Source organism: Oppia nitens, unplaced genomic scaffold (assembly GCF_028296485.1).
Source record: "Oppia nitens isolate AA-2021 unplaced genomic scaffold, nextdenovo-longstitch-racon4-pilon3 scaffold1_pilon_pilon_pilon, whole genome shotgun sequence".
Lineage (NCBI taxonomy): Eukaryota > Metazoa > Arthropoda > Arachnida > Sarcoptiformes > Oppiidae > Oppia > Oppia nitens.
Window position 1 is genome coordinate 4,962,501 of NW_026533199.1, and position 15,958 is coordinate 4,978,458.

The 15,958-nt window shown below is 29.3% G+C and overlaps 4 protein-coding genes across 4 annotated transcripts; 1 reads left to right on the top strand and 3 right to left on the bottom strand.

The window, feature by feature from the left end:
- Positions 1–1,724: 1,724 nt before the first annotated feature.
- LOC128966331 (uncharacterized) lies at positions 1,725–3,407 on the bottom strand. The gene is made up of 3 exons (XM_054313179.1): positions 2,781–3,407; positions 2,251–2,415; positions 1,725–2,045 (listed from the first exon to the last, which is right to left on the bottom strand). Exons 1-3 carry the CDS (start codon positions 3,405–3,407, stop codon positions 1,725–1,727), a joined length of 1,113 nt encoding a protein of 370 aa, XP_054169154.1.
- A 3,190-nt stretch (positions 3,408–6,597) lies between these two features.
- Positions 6,598–12,229, bottom strand: LOC128966332 (probable ATP-dependent RNA helicase DHX34). Its single transcript, XM_054313180.1, has 6 exons — positions 9,710–12,229; positions 9,156–9,302; positions 8,729–8,994; positions 7,956–8,077; positions 7,250–7,574; positions 6,598–6,928 (listed from the first exon to the last, which is right to left on the bottom strand). Exons 1-6 carry the CDS (start codon positions 12,134–12,136, stop codon positions 6,598–6,600), a joined length of 3,618 nt encoding a protein of 1,205 aa, XP_054169155.1. The 5' UTR covers positions 12,137–12,229.
- Positions 12,230–12,319: 90 nt separating this feature from the next.
- Positions 12,320–13,976, top strand: LOC128966334 (neurochondrin homolog). The gene is made up of 2 exons (XM_054313181.1): positions 12,320–13,756; positions 13,962–13,976. The coding sequence occupies exons 1-2, from the start codon at positions 12,452–12,454 to the stop codon at positions 13,974–13,976; spliced, it is 1,320 nt and encodes a 439-aa protein (XP_054169156.1). The 5' UTR covers positions 12,320–12,451.
- A 2-nt stretch (positions 13,977–13,978) lies between these two features.
- Positions 13,979–15,400, bottom strand: LOC128951818 (phytanoyl-CoA dioxygenase, peroxisomal-like). Its single transcript, XM_054297095.1, has 4 exons — positions 15,246–15,400; positions 15,031–15,176; positions 14,256–14,967; positions 13,979–14,183 (listed from the first exon to the last, which is right to left on the bottom strand). Exons 1-4 carry the CDS (start codon positions 15,351–15,353, stop codon positions 14,130–14,132), a joined length of 1,020 nt encoding a protein of 339 aa, XP_054153070.1. The 5' UTR covers positions 15,354–15,400; the 3' UTR covers positions 13,979–14,129.
- Positions 15,401–15,958: the final 558 nt, after the last annotated feature.

Here is a 15,958-nt window from a genome sequence, read left to right on the forward strand (position 1 = left end):
TGTCTATTGACTACCAATGCTCTTATTTATATCATATAAACATATCTGACTATGACTTTACTGAAGAGAGAGAGAGAGAGAGAGAGAGAGAGAGAGAGAGAGAGAGAGAGAGATTCGACTTTATTTAGTAATAGTATATTTCATATTCAGCTCTTAAGAGCCTAAAAATGATTGAAATGCACTGTTAATACAGTTATGTCACTAAAAGCTATTCCCAATATTGCCATTTACAACAAATTTATTTATATAGTTTCACTTACTATCATTGAATTGAGTAAAAAACTAAGTATTTGTTACTCTGTTTGAAGTACTTATAGTTTTAGTACCCATCCATTGAAACTAAACCCAATTGATTATGAATGTGTTTGAAAATATTTTTAGCAAATAATATAAATTGCAATTGATTTTAGTAAATATTCGGTAAAATTTTTGGTTGTCCACAATAATGACTCATAATTATAACTTGAAAAAATATTGTTTTATTATATTAGGACGTATAGTATATCATATAAACTAAATTTACAATACAGTATCAATTTTTGTTATAAATGAATAGTACAGTAAATGTTAATTGTTTGTATGAATAAAATAATTGATTTTAAAGATACTACAGTATATGCTGCTATTTATAAAATATAATAAACTCATTTTTGTTAATTCATTATTAGTTTTTTTWWAAATATAATACAATCATTAAATTTTAATCAATATTTTAATGTTTAAAAATATAATAATGTGATGAKACACACGATCCATTAACTAATGTTTCCTCAAATCATTGTAATAACATTGTATAAYATATCTGTTTCATAAAAGTCATATATTTTTAAGCAACGATTTTTCAAAGTTATTCTTTAAATAAAATTTTTTTGYACAAACCTTAAGTGATTTATCAATACATATCACTCTTAATGTATTGTATACCATCTTTTCATTCATTTTTCTATTATAGGATATACCATATAAAACACAACATTACTTCAACTAAAATACAGCATAAAAATTATCTAACTTTGTTACTATAGTATACTACTGTATAATATATGTTGTTAAATATATAAAACTATTTTATATATAATGTTAAATAAAATTTTGAAAAATTTTATGACTCTCTTTTGAAATCACAATATTATAAGTTTGCATCTGAAGAGAGAGAGAGAGAGAGAGAGAGAGAGAGAGAGAGAGAGAGAGAGAGAGAGAGAGAGAGAGAGAGAGAGAGGTTTTTAGCACCGTTTGGTTAGGTACGGGTGCTTATCAGTTTACATACGCTCCATTTCACAAATTTGTAATTTAGATTTTAGATTACCTTTTAATAAATAGAGAAACCAAACATTTAAACATTGATTTTATAGCCAGAGATCGACACGTGACAGTCATTTATAAAATGTTTCATTTTTAAAAAATAATTTAATTATTATAATCACTTTAATTACTTTTAAAATTATCGAATTTAATTGCAATATACAGCTTATGACAATCATTTTTATTTATAATTTATTTATATGTAWTATTAGTTATTTAATGTAAATAATATATAGAAATTAAAATAATATTAATTATTTTGTGCTTAAAATACTACTTATTTAATAAACAAAAGTTTTACTTTCATTTTTAAAAATTATATTTTACAAATGTATACAATATAAACTTATATTATGATATTAATACATAACATAATTTTATTTATAAAACAGAGAACATGAAAGTTAGTTATGATAACAATATTATTTGTCCACACATTGAGAACAGTTTAATGGCGGTGAAGAAGACATTAGCTTATTTGGTGATGTCTTTCCTATTATATCCGACATAATACTCGTACTGTTGTTGTTATTTGTAATGTTTATTGGTGTAGATGAAGGACTGTTTGGATAGTTAGTGTTATTACTGCTAAAATTCATTAGACCGCTGTCCTGACTGAAGTGTGCGTGAAGTGACGGGAGTGATGCGGCCGCAGCACAGGTAGCAGCCATTGCCGGAGACAATGGAACACCCGATTGATTCATATAGACTATTATCCGCCGCAATTCCTCCAATGCATTTCCCTTTAAATTTGTATGTATTTTATATTAATTAAATTATATAAAAATGTAAATTTTTTATAAATCTTATATTGTTTAATAAGAAATTTTGTAAAAAACATATCAATTTAAGTTTATTAATAATGATATTGTCATATAACTTATTAACAATATAAACTTAATACCATAATAATAATTTTTAACAAATTAATGTTAAATAAGTCAATACCTGCATTAAAATATAATTTTTGGCCAAAAGTAAAGTTGCAATTTTAGACAGTTTTCTTACAGACGGCGAGTGGGCGTATGGTATGACTGTTCTCAACTCATCCAAAGCATCGTTGAGGTCATGCATTCGGCGCCGTTCTCTGGCATTAATGTTCAGACGTATGTGCTTTGAGAGGACAGTTGGATAACATAATTACTCAACTATGTTAACAACACTTAAACTTTATTGGATGGGGTGTACAGTATTTAACTCAATGACAAACAAACAAACAAACAAAAAGCATTCAAAATTCCTACAAAAGTAAATCAAATCAAATAAATGTAAAATAAACAAACATTACAATTATAATTATAATTATAATAACTAWATAAATAATATTAAAGAAATTGTTTTTAATTAAGTCAATTAAAAGCACTGTTAGATTTTGAATGAACAATAACTGGGRAACTGCTGTCACAATATAAATGATTAAGTGTTGGAAAAAAGAGGATCGAGAGGACAGAGAGGATGGACAGGGAGTGTTTGCTTACAGTTTTTCCGAGTCGGTGTTTCTTTTGTTGGGCATTACATCGGCTTTTATTTCCGTTAATTAAATTGTTTTCCTGCTCTTTGGCCGCAAACGTTTGGTTACATTCCAGTGCTTTCGGATGATTGTAATGATGTTGAGATGTTTGATGTATGACACGCTTTATTGTAAATAATTTATTATCTTCTGGTGCAGAGGTTATGCTGTCTTCAGTGTGGTAATGATCACCAGTAGAATCACCATCAGTGCTGGGCGTCGGTGAGCTCAAGTCACTCATTGTCGTCAATGGATTGCCGTTAATACCAACGTTACCGCAAATACTGAGAGCAGCGGCACTGTCCTGAATGGATAGCATAGAGCACTGACTACTGTGATGATGATGTGATGGATCAGGTATGTGACGATTATGGAGCATTGCTACTGCATTTCCAGGACTGATACCAAATGGTGTGACTCGACTAGCATTTAAATGCTCGGCTAATACAGAAGAGACATTAAATATGCCAGAATAGGGTCCACAATGAGCAGCACTGGTATACTGTGACATCTGTGCTCCTGTTGTTGTCAGAGACCTCACCGCAGATGGGCTGAAGCCTGCCGTCAATGACTCCGCACTCATTGAAGACTCCATATAGTGGTGATGTAGTTCCAGGGCTGGCACTTGTAGTCACTCTAACTTTCTATTGTATTCAATGCCAAATCAGATATTATTTATGAATCAAAATGTTTGATAAAAAATAAAAAGATTTTCAGTCCAATACTTTATAGTTAATTCATTTACACATTCAATGCATTCAATCGATGTATTGTCGATAGTGTTGAGTGCACTTCAAACCAGAAAATCATCGCAAATACCATACAATCGTAAAAAAGTTATGAAGTTATGTATGTTTTGCCTCCCAATTGACACACAAATAATTGACTCAAACATAAAGTTTTCTAACTTTAGTGTCAATATTTCCAATGATTTAAATACAGTATAATAACAATTGAGTTGCAATTGAAAGCGTTAAATATTTTTACATAAAAATTTGTTACAAAAAAAGTTGAAAAGAAAGTATTGGTTCAAAACTATTATATACCGTCCCTTAAGTAGCTCTCACTTTGATATACTATAAGTCTATTATAGGTCTAGAAGTAAATGCTTTTCACATTAGAAGTACTTTCTTATGACAATATAATCTGATAAAAGAAATGTTTTTTCGTGAACTTAGAGTACAGTTTAAGAGAGTATTATATTTGCATTCAGTTTCAAGTATATGGTATTTAGGGGAAAGTGAGAGAGAGGAAGATAGTCGAGTAAGTGGAGCGCATCCCAGTGCTGGCGCACAATAATAATTTGTCACGGATTTCAACCAAACCAATCAAAGTAACACAACCGGGCTCTGGACGGCCTATAGCGGTGCGCGCGTGCCATCACTTTCGTGCCTTTTATTTAATTTTAAATGTGAGTATACATGCGCTCACATAACGCATCACAAGAATCTACTAAATGATAGACATAAAAGAGCAAAATATCCACAAATCTCTAGACGACTATCAGTGACCAGTGATTGTAAGAAAATAAACTAAATGTTTAATTGAATTTTATTATACCATATATTTTGTTGAGTTAAGTAAAAGTTAAGTCTATAGAGAAATAGCGAAACAGACAGTTAATGAATGAATGAGACAAATGTTGAATAAAGACATGTAAGAGATCAGCATTGAGTTAAATTGGGATTTGATGACAAACAATACAGTTAAGCGGTTGGTGTGACACTTGTGTTAAACATGTAGTTATAAACTATTTATTTGAACTCAAGCTAAGTAACAAACAATCAGTTGTTGAAAATGTCTTTTAGTTTATTTGTTTTGTCTTTTAATGGACTGACATAACCCGAGAAAGTATTTACAGCAAATATAAATCACATCAGAAGCTTATATAGTATATCATAACTTTAAAATTTGTTCAATTTTTTAATGGTTTGTTGAGTTTTTTAAATAAAGAGCTTTTAGAGTCTATTAGTATAACATTAATTAATTTTATTGACACTTATATATTTAATTGTGAAAACAACAAAACAATTTGATTATAAATATATAATATAATATATATATATATATCTTGTGGCGATAGAGTTATATTATAATTTATAATACAAAACACATATAGACTTAAGCTTTTATGTTATATCTAGTTATGAGTAAAGAAATTGAAATGTCATTTTCAAGAATCGATAGACTGTATGATTTAATTTACAAAATAGAGAGATGGGAACAACCATAACATAATTTCATCATTCAATACAATCATATGATAATCATATGTATCGAAAACTTTACACATATTAGTCTAAAGTATTATATTCCGTATATATTATATATGATATATTGTATATATTGTTTTTACCGCCTCAATGCATGCAACTAACGGTGCCATTGCGTTAAAAGATATTTATACTTAACATCCAATACTATCCATACTATTTATTCATGTGAATGACTAACAACTGATTTTGTATTTAAATTGTGATACAATTTGCCGTGAAGTGTAACACTAGCACTGGAATCGGCATAACAGTGCTGTTAGCAAAAGCACAGACAATCAGATATGGATTGTTAGTGTTTTAGTGTAACATTTCTCACGAATCCATAGCCCAAAGCATCTCATCCTAAGCTTATCTATAAATATCTCATCTCAACAGTCTATTTCAACATTCCTCCTCTTTCTACTACCGATCCTAGTTTCTCATTATTATACAGTAAAGTGTATGTATTTAATATTTATGTGATTTTAATGTGAGAACTAATACATACCCTTAAAATCTGAAACTCTTTAATTTAGAAAAAGGATATAAATTTTTATTATATTAATTTTATTATGAATAAAGCAATAAACAAATTATTGACAGAAAATGTAAAAATAAATTAATGAATAATTCGTTTATCACTTGAATGAGTGGATTAACATAATAACCACAAGTGTTTTGTTTTAACTCTATTGTACTGTTCGTACAAACTTGAAATGAGATCAACAAAAATCATATAAAAGTAAGTTTGTTTTGATGATTGTGTTGAATGTTGTATATGTTAGCAAAGTTACACATCTATAGCATAGGGAGTCGCAACTTAAGCCAACAAAACAAGATTATGATTAAAGAGGATTTGATTACAATATACACATACAAAATATTAGCGATAAATCACAATTGAATCACCGCAATAGTGGGCCATTGAAGCGCACAGTTAGCTAGAAATCAGAAGTACTGTCCACCTGTTAACTCACAATTTCATTGCTTTTTGGTTAGGATTTGATTTCCAAAAATCATTTTCAATACTCATTTAAAATTAACAGATGTGACTCTGCACTGGTAGACAAATAGCATATACACATATAAATACTATTATGTAGTACACTATAAACATACATCCTATGCATAGAGATAGAGCACTGGTAGAGCATTGTATAGTAGACAGAGAGCAACCCAGGGATGAGGACAGGAATAGGGAGAATACAGTACAAGTGCTTTTGTGTTTAAAGCCATAACTACTATTATTTCCATAACAATAGTGATCTAAACTTAGGGTTAACTTTTGCTGAATGTGTCACTCGGGACATACCATACAGTTAGGTCCCTGTTTTTCCATTATACTCAATGCCTAAAGCCTCAACACATTGACCAACTATTTAAATAGCTCGCGACATATGGCATAAGTACTGCTCATACTTACAATTTAGATAATAATTTAATTATTTATTAAAATGCAATCATAAAAATATTATTAATATATAATTTTTTTTATTAATATAACAAAATATCAATGATATTCATTTAATATTAAAGATTCTCTGTATTACTTAATTGATGACTTCGTTTATGTCTAAGTATTTCAATTGAAGTGAATAATAATTGTTGTTTGCAATCATTGCAATTGTAGACAATCTTCATCGGGTCGTATGCCGTCGTCGGGTCACTTGTGGTCGGTATTGAACTTAATATATCATCACAATTGGTTTCACTCTTTATTTTATTGTTGGCATCAATTGGTTTACAATTGTCTATATGTCTAATTTGTTCCAATGGTGTCGACAACATTTCTTGGCCACACATCTCACACTTCCACTCCTTTTTCAGCAATCTTTGTACAGATAAGCTATTATCTGTCAAACTAATTATATAAATAAAAATTCAATCAATAATTTTCTATTTTAAACAACATTTTTAGCTAAAAAGTGTATATTTTATAAAATAGTTTTGATGTATTCAATATTTGCAATAATTAAACTTAATATAATWGTGKTTTATATTAATCATATCATTAACAATTCTTTTGTATTACATTTTTTAGCTAAGATTTATCAAATTAAAAATGATATTAAACTTATAAAAATTTGATAAAATCTTAAATAAAAACAAACTTTATTATAAAAATATATTAATTTATACAACAATTAAAAAATATATAATTAAATTAAAGAAAATGTAATACCAGTTATAAGTAAGATATGGCTTTATTTGAAGTCCGCCTTTAATGGGATGAACACTATATTCATTTGATTGTTTGAGACTATCATTAAAGAGATGACTGCGCTTAAGATCGTTGTTTAGCGACAAATAACCATCGGATCCAATATATAACTGTTTGATATCTGCAGCCAATAATCTTTTTATTGAAAATGCAATATCAGTGCGAATAAAGTTGTAAATGCTTTTCACTAATTGGCTCTGCATTTGCCGCACTTCAGCACTCTTTATATTACAAGCACTGGTATTATCCTGAATGCCGTCACCACCACATCCCTTGTCAAAACATTCTATGTATAAAATATATATTTAAACTAATATATTGTAAATTAATTAGTTAATTGCTTTATTAAATTAAATAATGGAATATAATCTATACTGTATTATAMAAATATTATAATATCTATTTTTTATATTCATATATTTTATAAATATTATATTCAATATCCGATTTAACATAATTATATATAACTGAATTACTTAATAATTAGTATTAATTAACAAAATGTAAACATTTATTGATATTACCGATAAGGGAATAATTGCAAAACTATTCAACATATCTCTTATATCATATTATAATACTGTATATAATATGTGCATTAATTATAGAGAAAGTGTCAAAATAGTGATTTAATAGATAGATATGTCGGTGTGAAGTCATGTCTTACCATCAAATAATTTATACAATAAGTTATGCCATAAATCACGGACTTGTAGTGCCTGTAAAATAAACTTTTGTGAGGACTGACTGTTTGTAAATTGTAATTCAAGCCAACCGTCGCATACAATCCTATATAAAAATATAATGAAAAAATCAATTCATTCTGTATTTATATTGCATTAAAGTTTATACTTTCAAAATATTTCTACTTATATATCAATATTATTTATCTAAACAACAAATGCATTACAAATACATATAAACAAACAATAAATTGATTTTCTTCAGACTTGTATTAATATTAAAATACTATACGATATGTCGAAGTATTGATAAATAATTTTCAAAAATTATAAACTCTATACTCTAAAACTCAACCTTAAAGTCTAAACTATATTATAAATACATTTATTGGTTGTTAACATTTAAATTAATATTTGAAGCCAAAAGCTATTTACATAATAATAATAATATACTTTAGTAAAACATTTTTTTAAATCGTTTAACTAAATATTATATTCTTATAATTTAATATAAAAATTTTAATATCAATAAAAGGTTGCATAAAATTTGAGAAATTTAGTAAAAATGTATTTTTAACAATTCACTAAATGATGCGGTTTATTAATTTATAAAATTAATATGTGTTATAGGTTTCTACATTATTTGTGCATTTATATTGCAATGATTATAATAATAATATTATTATAAACAAGTTTTTAAAATGATTTATACAATTATATAAATAAAATATCAATGTATATAAAATATAGTGCAAACCTGGATAAGTTATAGTCGGTGTCGATAGCATTGGATACAAGAAGTAATACATGAGCGGCTGGTATACGAACACAATTACATAAATAGGGTTTCGTCGTCTCCAGTAATGATACATAAGCTATGAGTTGATAGCGAGAGCTTACGGGACCACTACTACTACTACTACTACTAAATCCTTTGAGCTGTTCATCAGTTTTACTTAGTCTTAGGAGATCCGGTTCGATAGCAAATACACCATTTGGATGGAGAGTCACAAATGGTTTGTCCTTTAATTAAATTATTGCTTTATATTATAATCAATAAAAATTTCTATTTAATAAAATTGATTTAAAATTTTTAAAACAAAGACAATAATGAATCTAATGAATACATTTGTAATTGACTTTATGTGTAAATAACATAAAACATTAATTTGTATGATATATACCTTAGTGTGAAACATTTGATCGGAATCGGGTCTATATGTGTTGTGTTCGTCACCGATAGTCAACTGTGGGTGCAATCCATTGGATAGGATTAACTTCATTAGAGTAATATCTCGATTACTATAGTCTCTGCTGGCGTTTCTCAATGTCTAACAAATATAACATTAGACACGCGTATCAAATGGTTCTATGGTTTTATAGATAAGTTTAATATTATAGTCAATCTACCAATGCTTTCACGCATTTTTGTTATTTATCGACAATAGACTATCGTATTTGACACAAGATTTTTAATAATAAATTGTGACAAAAATAAAAATACATTTTAATAAAACTGTAGTTAATTACCGGTTGTCAACTAAATGTCTCATTTGTAATAAATCTAAACTAACTTTAAGTATTTTGAAGAAAAAAACTTTAAGAACTTTTAAATTTTATAAATATTACTATTGTATTACTAATTTATTTTAAACTATAAGTTATATCATTATAATACTGAATGGTATGTATGCCATGTACTGTATTATACAAATTTCAATAAAAAAATCAATAATACCTGTACTTGTCTGACATCATGTGATAGTCTAAACTCGATATCTTTGACATCCATATTCAAACTCTGATTGTGGTCTTCGTCTTCATTTCCATCCATTTTAAGCATTTTTCTTTGTTTCGGTGCTTTTCTTTCATATTCTCTCTTTATTTTTCTTAAATGTTTTAATTCTCCAAATCTTCGGATTCGATCAGCACTGGACTCATAAGAGCTAACACCACTGTCCCCACTATCAAGTAGTGCGGCATCTTTTAGTATATCTTTAAATTGTTGTCGAAGTTTTGTCATTTCATAAAAACGTTGTTCTTCAAGACCTCTATGTTTGCACCACTTCCTCGAGTTTTGTTGTTCCGATTTAATATCTAACCATTTATTGTAAGCATTCAATAGTGTGAAGGGATCGCCTTCTGGTGAGTTTAATGAACGTCGCGCCTCAATAGCATCCCTATCGTGAAGGGATTGGTTAGTGATCGGCGATTGTACGCTGAGAGCCGCTGCCAATGACAGTATAGGTTCAGTTAAATTAAAGACTGAACTAAGAATAAGCATTTTTCCAATAGTTATATCAACGGGTAATCGCGACAACATTTTGCCCATTGGTGTCAACTCCTCGTCGTCTGTCAGAGCCGATTGTTCTTTAAGACTTTTAATGGCCTCTTCTATACTATTAGAATCCGGTGGTTCTAAAAAAGGAAATTTTCGGGCATCGGGTAAACCCATTGATATCATCTGTAATAACAATGAGTGCAACGGAACGCGTCTAATCTCTGGCTGTGAATTGCGTTCAAATGAATAAAAGTCTTTTTCAGAATAAAGTCGATAACAAACTCCAGGACCCGTTCGTCCGGCCCGACCCTTGCGTTGCTCTGCAGATGCAATGCTAATCCAAAATTCCTGTAGTCTTTGCATACGACAACTGACATCAAAACTCATTTCTTTGACTTTACCGGAGTCGCAGACAAAACGTATGCCGTCAATGGTTAACGAGGTTTCGGCAATATTTGTCGATAGTATACATTTACGGACACTTTCTGGCGGTACATCAAACACTTTGTCCTGTTCTTCGATAGATAAAGTGCTGTGAAGACATAGTATAATCCATTTGTGATTTTCTCGGGCATAATCTTTTAGCACTTCTCCAACTGAATTAATCTCCGATAGACCACTTAGAAAGACTAGCAAATCTCCTCTTTCTTTTGAATCGTATTTGTCATCAATCATCTGCAATATCCGTAGATAAGGTCCGGCATCAGTTCGTCGAGATTTTTCACTAAATTTAATTTTAGGAATTGGAAAGTACTGGACATCAATCGGATAGAGACGTCCCGGAACTTCAATCACTGGACATTTACCAAAGTAATCGCTGAAAAGTTTTATATTAATTGTCGCAGACATTAATATGACTTTAAGATCATTACTTCGCTTATGAACCAAACACTTCATAACACCCAACAAGAAATCACACGACAAATGTCTTTCGTGGACTTCATCAAGAATTATAACATTATAGTTGGATAGCATTGGATCTGTGATTACTTGTCTCAAAAGTAATCCTTCAGTAATGAACAATATTTTTGTGTCTTTTGATTTATTTCTCTCAAACCTAATTTGATGACCAATTTGAGTACCAAATTCATTGTGTGTCTCATAGGCGACACGTTTTCTCAATGAAATACATGCTATACGTCGGGGTTGAGAACAACATATCTTGTCATAGTTTGCACCCAACAGATACTGTGGTACTTGTGTCGACTTTCCACAGCCGGTGTCACCAGCGATGAGAACTACTGAATGATTTTCAATAGCTTCAAGTATTTGATCCTTAAACTGATAGATCGGTAAATCCATTTGCATTTGTTTTAATTTCTCCAAAGCCTTTACTTTTTGTTTATCCAAGAAATCTAAATATAAGACCAAAATATTGCGAAACTCTTCAACCCTTTGGCGGCTTAAACGGTTTCGCACATAATATTTGTCTTCGAGATCGTTGACTACCGATGTCTTAGCAATGAGTACCGATATATCTGTCCACTCGACGGGTATTTTATGTGTCAAATGAGATAACTTGATCCCAATATTTTCATAATACTCTTTCTGTTTATTAATTTCAATGGCTTTTTCTTCTGCTGATTGATATCTCTTGACGAATGACCACAACTCATCGTACTCTTTGGTACCAATCTTTAGGACATCGGTGCCCAAGAAAAACATTTTATTCAATTCATATTTATGTCTTTCATAATAAAATATATGACTTGAAGACATGGGATCTGTCAGTTCATGCAGTGATTGATCATCTCTTGAAGTTCTCGAGTCTTTCTTATCATTGAAATGTCTGTATTTTGATGATGAATGTGATGAAGAAGTTTGTCGATAATGTCTGTCATCGTCTCTATGTTTTGATGAGTTGTGTCGACTCTTTGAACTCATGATTACAGTTCAAGAGTTGGTTACAAATCAATGGTAAAGAAGAGACAATTTTATTTAAAATTACGTAAAAATAGCAGTTATTGTCCATAAATAATGTTTACAATTAAATCTATATTATTATTATTATTATACAATAGTCTACAGTATATTATAATAAAATCTATAAAAATATTTGACATTATTTACTAAAAAACAATTAAAATCCAAACAACACGTGAAAAGACATCAAACAAACCATTTGTTTAGAAAAATAAACGAATTGTATATTTGGATCAATTGTGTGATAATTTGTGATTTAAAAATCATAAAAAACAAATGGATGTATCCGAAGAAAATTTACATCACTATATGATGGCCATCGATGCCATGACCAGAGCCGAGACGGACACCGAAAAGTTTGGCGCACTTTTGGTTGTTTCCCATCTCTTGAAAGACAAACTATTAAGTGATAAACAAAACAAAGAGTTATTTAAAGCCATCGGTTCCTCATTTTTGTGCCGACTATTATTGTCCGACGACAATGGTGTTGATGTTCCCGATGATTGTCCACAAAATATCTATCAAACAATTGGTGTGTCAATAGTTTCGTCTTTTTTCTTGAAGAATCCTGAAGTGATTGACACTAAAACATATATCCAATTGTTGTCATCGATGGCATTGATATTAAAACTATTGAAGAATAAAGAGATTGATTTGTGTGAAGACGAGAAACAAATGCTTAGCGATATTATTGAATGTTTTGATTGTTTCTTCAGCTCAGAACAGATTAAAACAACTAATTTTCAAACAATTAATCGTTTATTTAAAACAAAATTTACCGAAATTTTGGTTCAAATTTATTCTGACGAGAGATTTGCTGTCAATAAGTCAACGATCAGACAATTGCTATCAAAGATTGCCATAACTATTGAGTGGTCGGATATCGAGGAACAGTCATTCAATGAGTTTATGATAACTATTGCTTCTGAATGTAAATCAAATCAACAAAAACTTAGATTTGATTTATGTCTTCATTTGAGTGCAATTCTCGACAAAAATCATAAATATTTTGAGAAACAATCAAATAATCCATCCGTTAGTATCATAAGTGATATTATATTTCAAACGATACAAAATAAACTTAATAAACAATTAAGAGATCCGGTCATCAAATTGGCTTCAATTTTGACACAAATATATAATGGATTTCAATGGATTCATTTGCCCTCAAAGACGTGGTCTAAAGATAAAGCAAAAAAATTTATGCTTTTATTGCGTTTGTCTTGTATTGAGATCGCCATGACTTGTGATGCAGAAGACATTGATTTGAATTGTTTGGCCAATAGTTTTGTCATTTTAGAGCATTCAGTCATAACTTTGACCAATGATTCAGAAGAGATGTTTCTTTTAAAACATTTATCTTCAGATGAAATTTATGACATTTTAACTGCAATTAAAGACACGATGTCTATAATTATAAGATATTTGCAGAACTTTAGAGCTAAAGACATTCAATTAGATACTGAAAGCAATATATTTGTCAGTATATTAGCATCGATTCGAGTGCTTAGCATTTGGGCCGCAGAAGAAACTGAAGCTCTTCGTGAAGAAGTGGCAGATATTTTACCACTTATTGTAAAAGTATTTTTCATAACTCATGAAAATAATTTATCGATAAATAAATCAATTTTGATTGCATTGATATCATTTGCTGAAAATGATTTGTTAAAAGAAGTTTTAATAAAAGAAAATTTAGTTCAAATCCTAGACAACATTTCAGTTGACAAACAAAAAAATAATGATTTATTAATTAAAAATTTAAAACAATTATTACTTTAAAATTAAGACATTTATATTGTAACTTATATCTTATCGTCATTTCATTCATAATATTAATTTCTTACTGTAAACTTATCGTAATATTTAATCATAAAATTTTATTTTATTAAAAACATTATTTTACAAAAATAGTTTTAAAAACTATTATATTATTTAATATAAAATTTTGAGATTTCTAGAGATTAATTTGTTGTCCTCTCACGAGTTGTGCTCTGAATTTCCATATAAGCTATTAATTTTAAAAATAATAAATCAATTTTAATATCTATATTACCATAAATAAGTATTAATCAAAACATACGCTATAGTCGGTAAATGTTGCGCCGAACCGTTTTTTGGCCACATCTATGATTTCATTGGCCAGATTCTCTTGAATTGTACCCTTCACTTCAATATAATGACAATCGGAAGCCGCGAAGTGACACGATATGGCCTTACGATATCCCTTTGTTCGGTTCATTCCCGATCCGTGTATTAATAGCGGATGAAAGAGTACACAATCTCCGCACTCCATCTCCAGATGTACTCTGTTTTCAGATCCGGTCATTTCTTTAATGCCGTAATACATTTTATTGACCCCTCCCTCCCAATCGGGATAGCCGTGTTCTAAATGTTGCCCCCTATGACTTCCAGGAATAGCTACGAGACAACCGTTTTCTCTGTTAATAGTCTCCATTGCAGTCCAGGCGCCGATGATTTTATCGGCCGGTCGTATTGGAAAGTAATGCAAGTCCTGATGTAATGGATGTCGAGATGATTTGGTTCCCTTATCCGGAGGCTTATTGATAAGCATTGTATGAATTGCCATTAGGTTTGGTCCGATAAAGGCCTCGACGTAATTCAAGATATCCGGGTGTTTGCAATACTCAAACAGCACTTCATCGCAAAACAATTCCTGTAATTTATAGACAGTATTCTCATTTTGTTGTTCCTTAGCCACCGACACCTCCTTTTGGACGGTTAAACCTGGAGGTGTCGACACTTTACGATTGGCTATATCTTTGAAACGATTCCTAAAAAGCAAACAATATTTAATTATTTTTACAAATATTGTTATAAATTAGTTTAATTAATACAAATATCTTTTGATGTCATTCTTTGGCACCAAATTCTTGACTACAATATAACCATTTTCTTCATAAAATTTTTGCTGTTCTGGTGTTAGCTTTGAATTGTTGTTTAGACTAAATCTATAATCAGTATTACTTGTATTCAGTCGTGTCTTAAATATAATATATTTTTTAATTAAATAACAATTATATGAGTAATAATTGAATTATCTGACACTAACCTCAATGGTAGACAAACATCTTGTAGTTGAAACAGTTTTAGCTGTAATTTTCAATAAATTGCATGACTTTTGTAAATTTAAATACGATTTTCTCATAAATGCTAACATTTTTATGTTTAAGACATCAATGTTATACAAAATGCAATCTTTAGTTACAATTTGATTATTTAATATTAATAATAGACATTATGTTCAAAGTTCACAATAATTGTTGTTATAATTACTTATTTCATTACAATTGATTGTAAGGATAAAGTACTGTATATACTGTAGAAAAACATTGAATATTATTATTAAATTACTCTTAAAATTGAGTATAAATGTGATAAAATTGATTACATTTATAAAATTAAAAACTTCATTAAAATGAAGGTTAATAAACAAATATACTCTTTAATAATCAAGTTATTCAATATATAAATTTATTTGTACTCAACTATCACTCAATTTATATCATATTAAGTATAGATTTTAGTGATGACAGTAGACTACAGTATATTCACAATTATTCAATATTATTGTATATCATATGAGTCAAAAAAACATTTGGTATCAAATTTTGTTCAATTATTGATTCAAATAATTATGAATTTTGTTTACAAAATATCAGGGCATTAGCTGTCATTATATCATTTTGTTTGTTGCATCAAATAATGCGAAAATGCTCAGGGCTATATTTATATATATATACTACAATATAAACATTACAGATC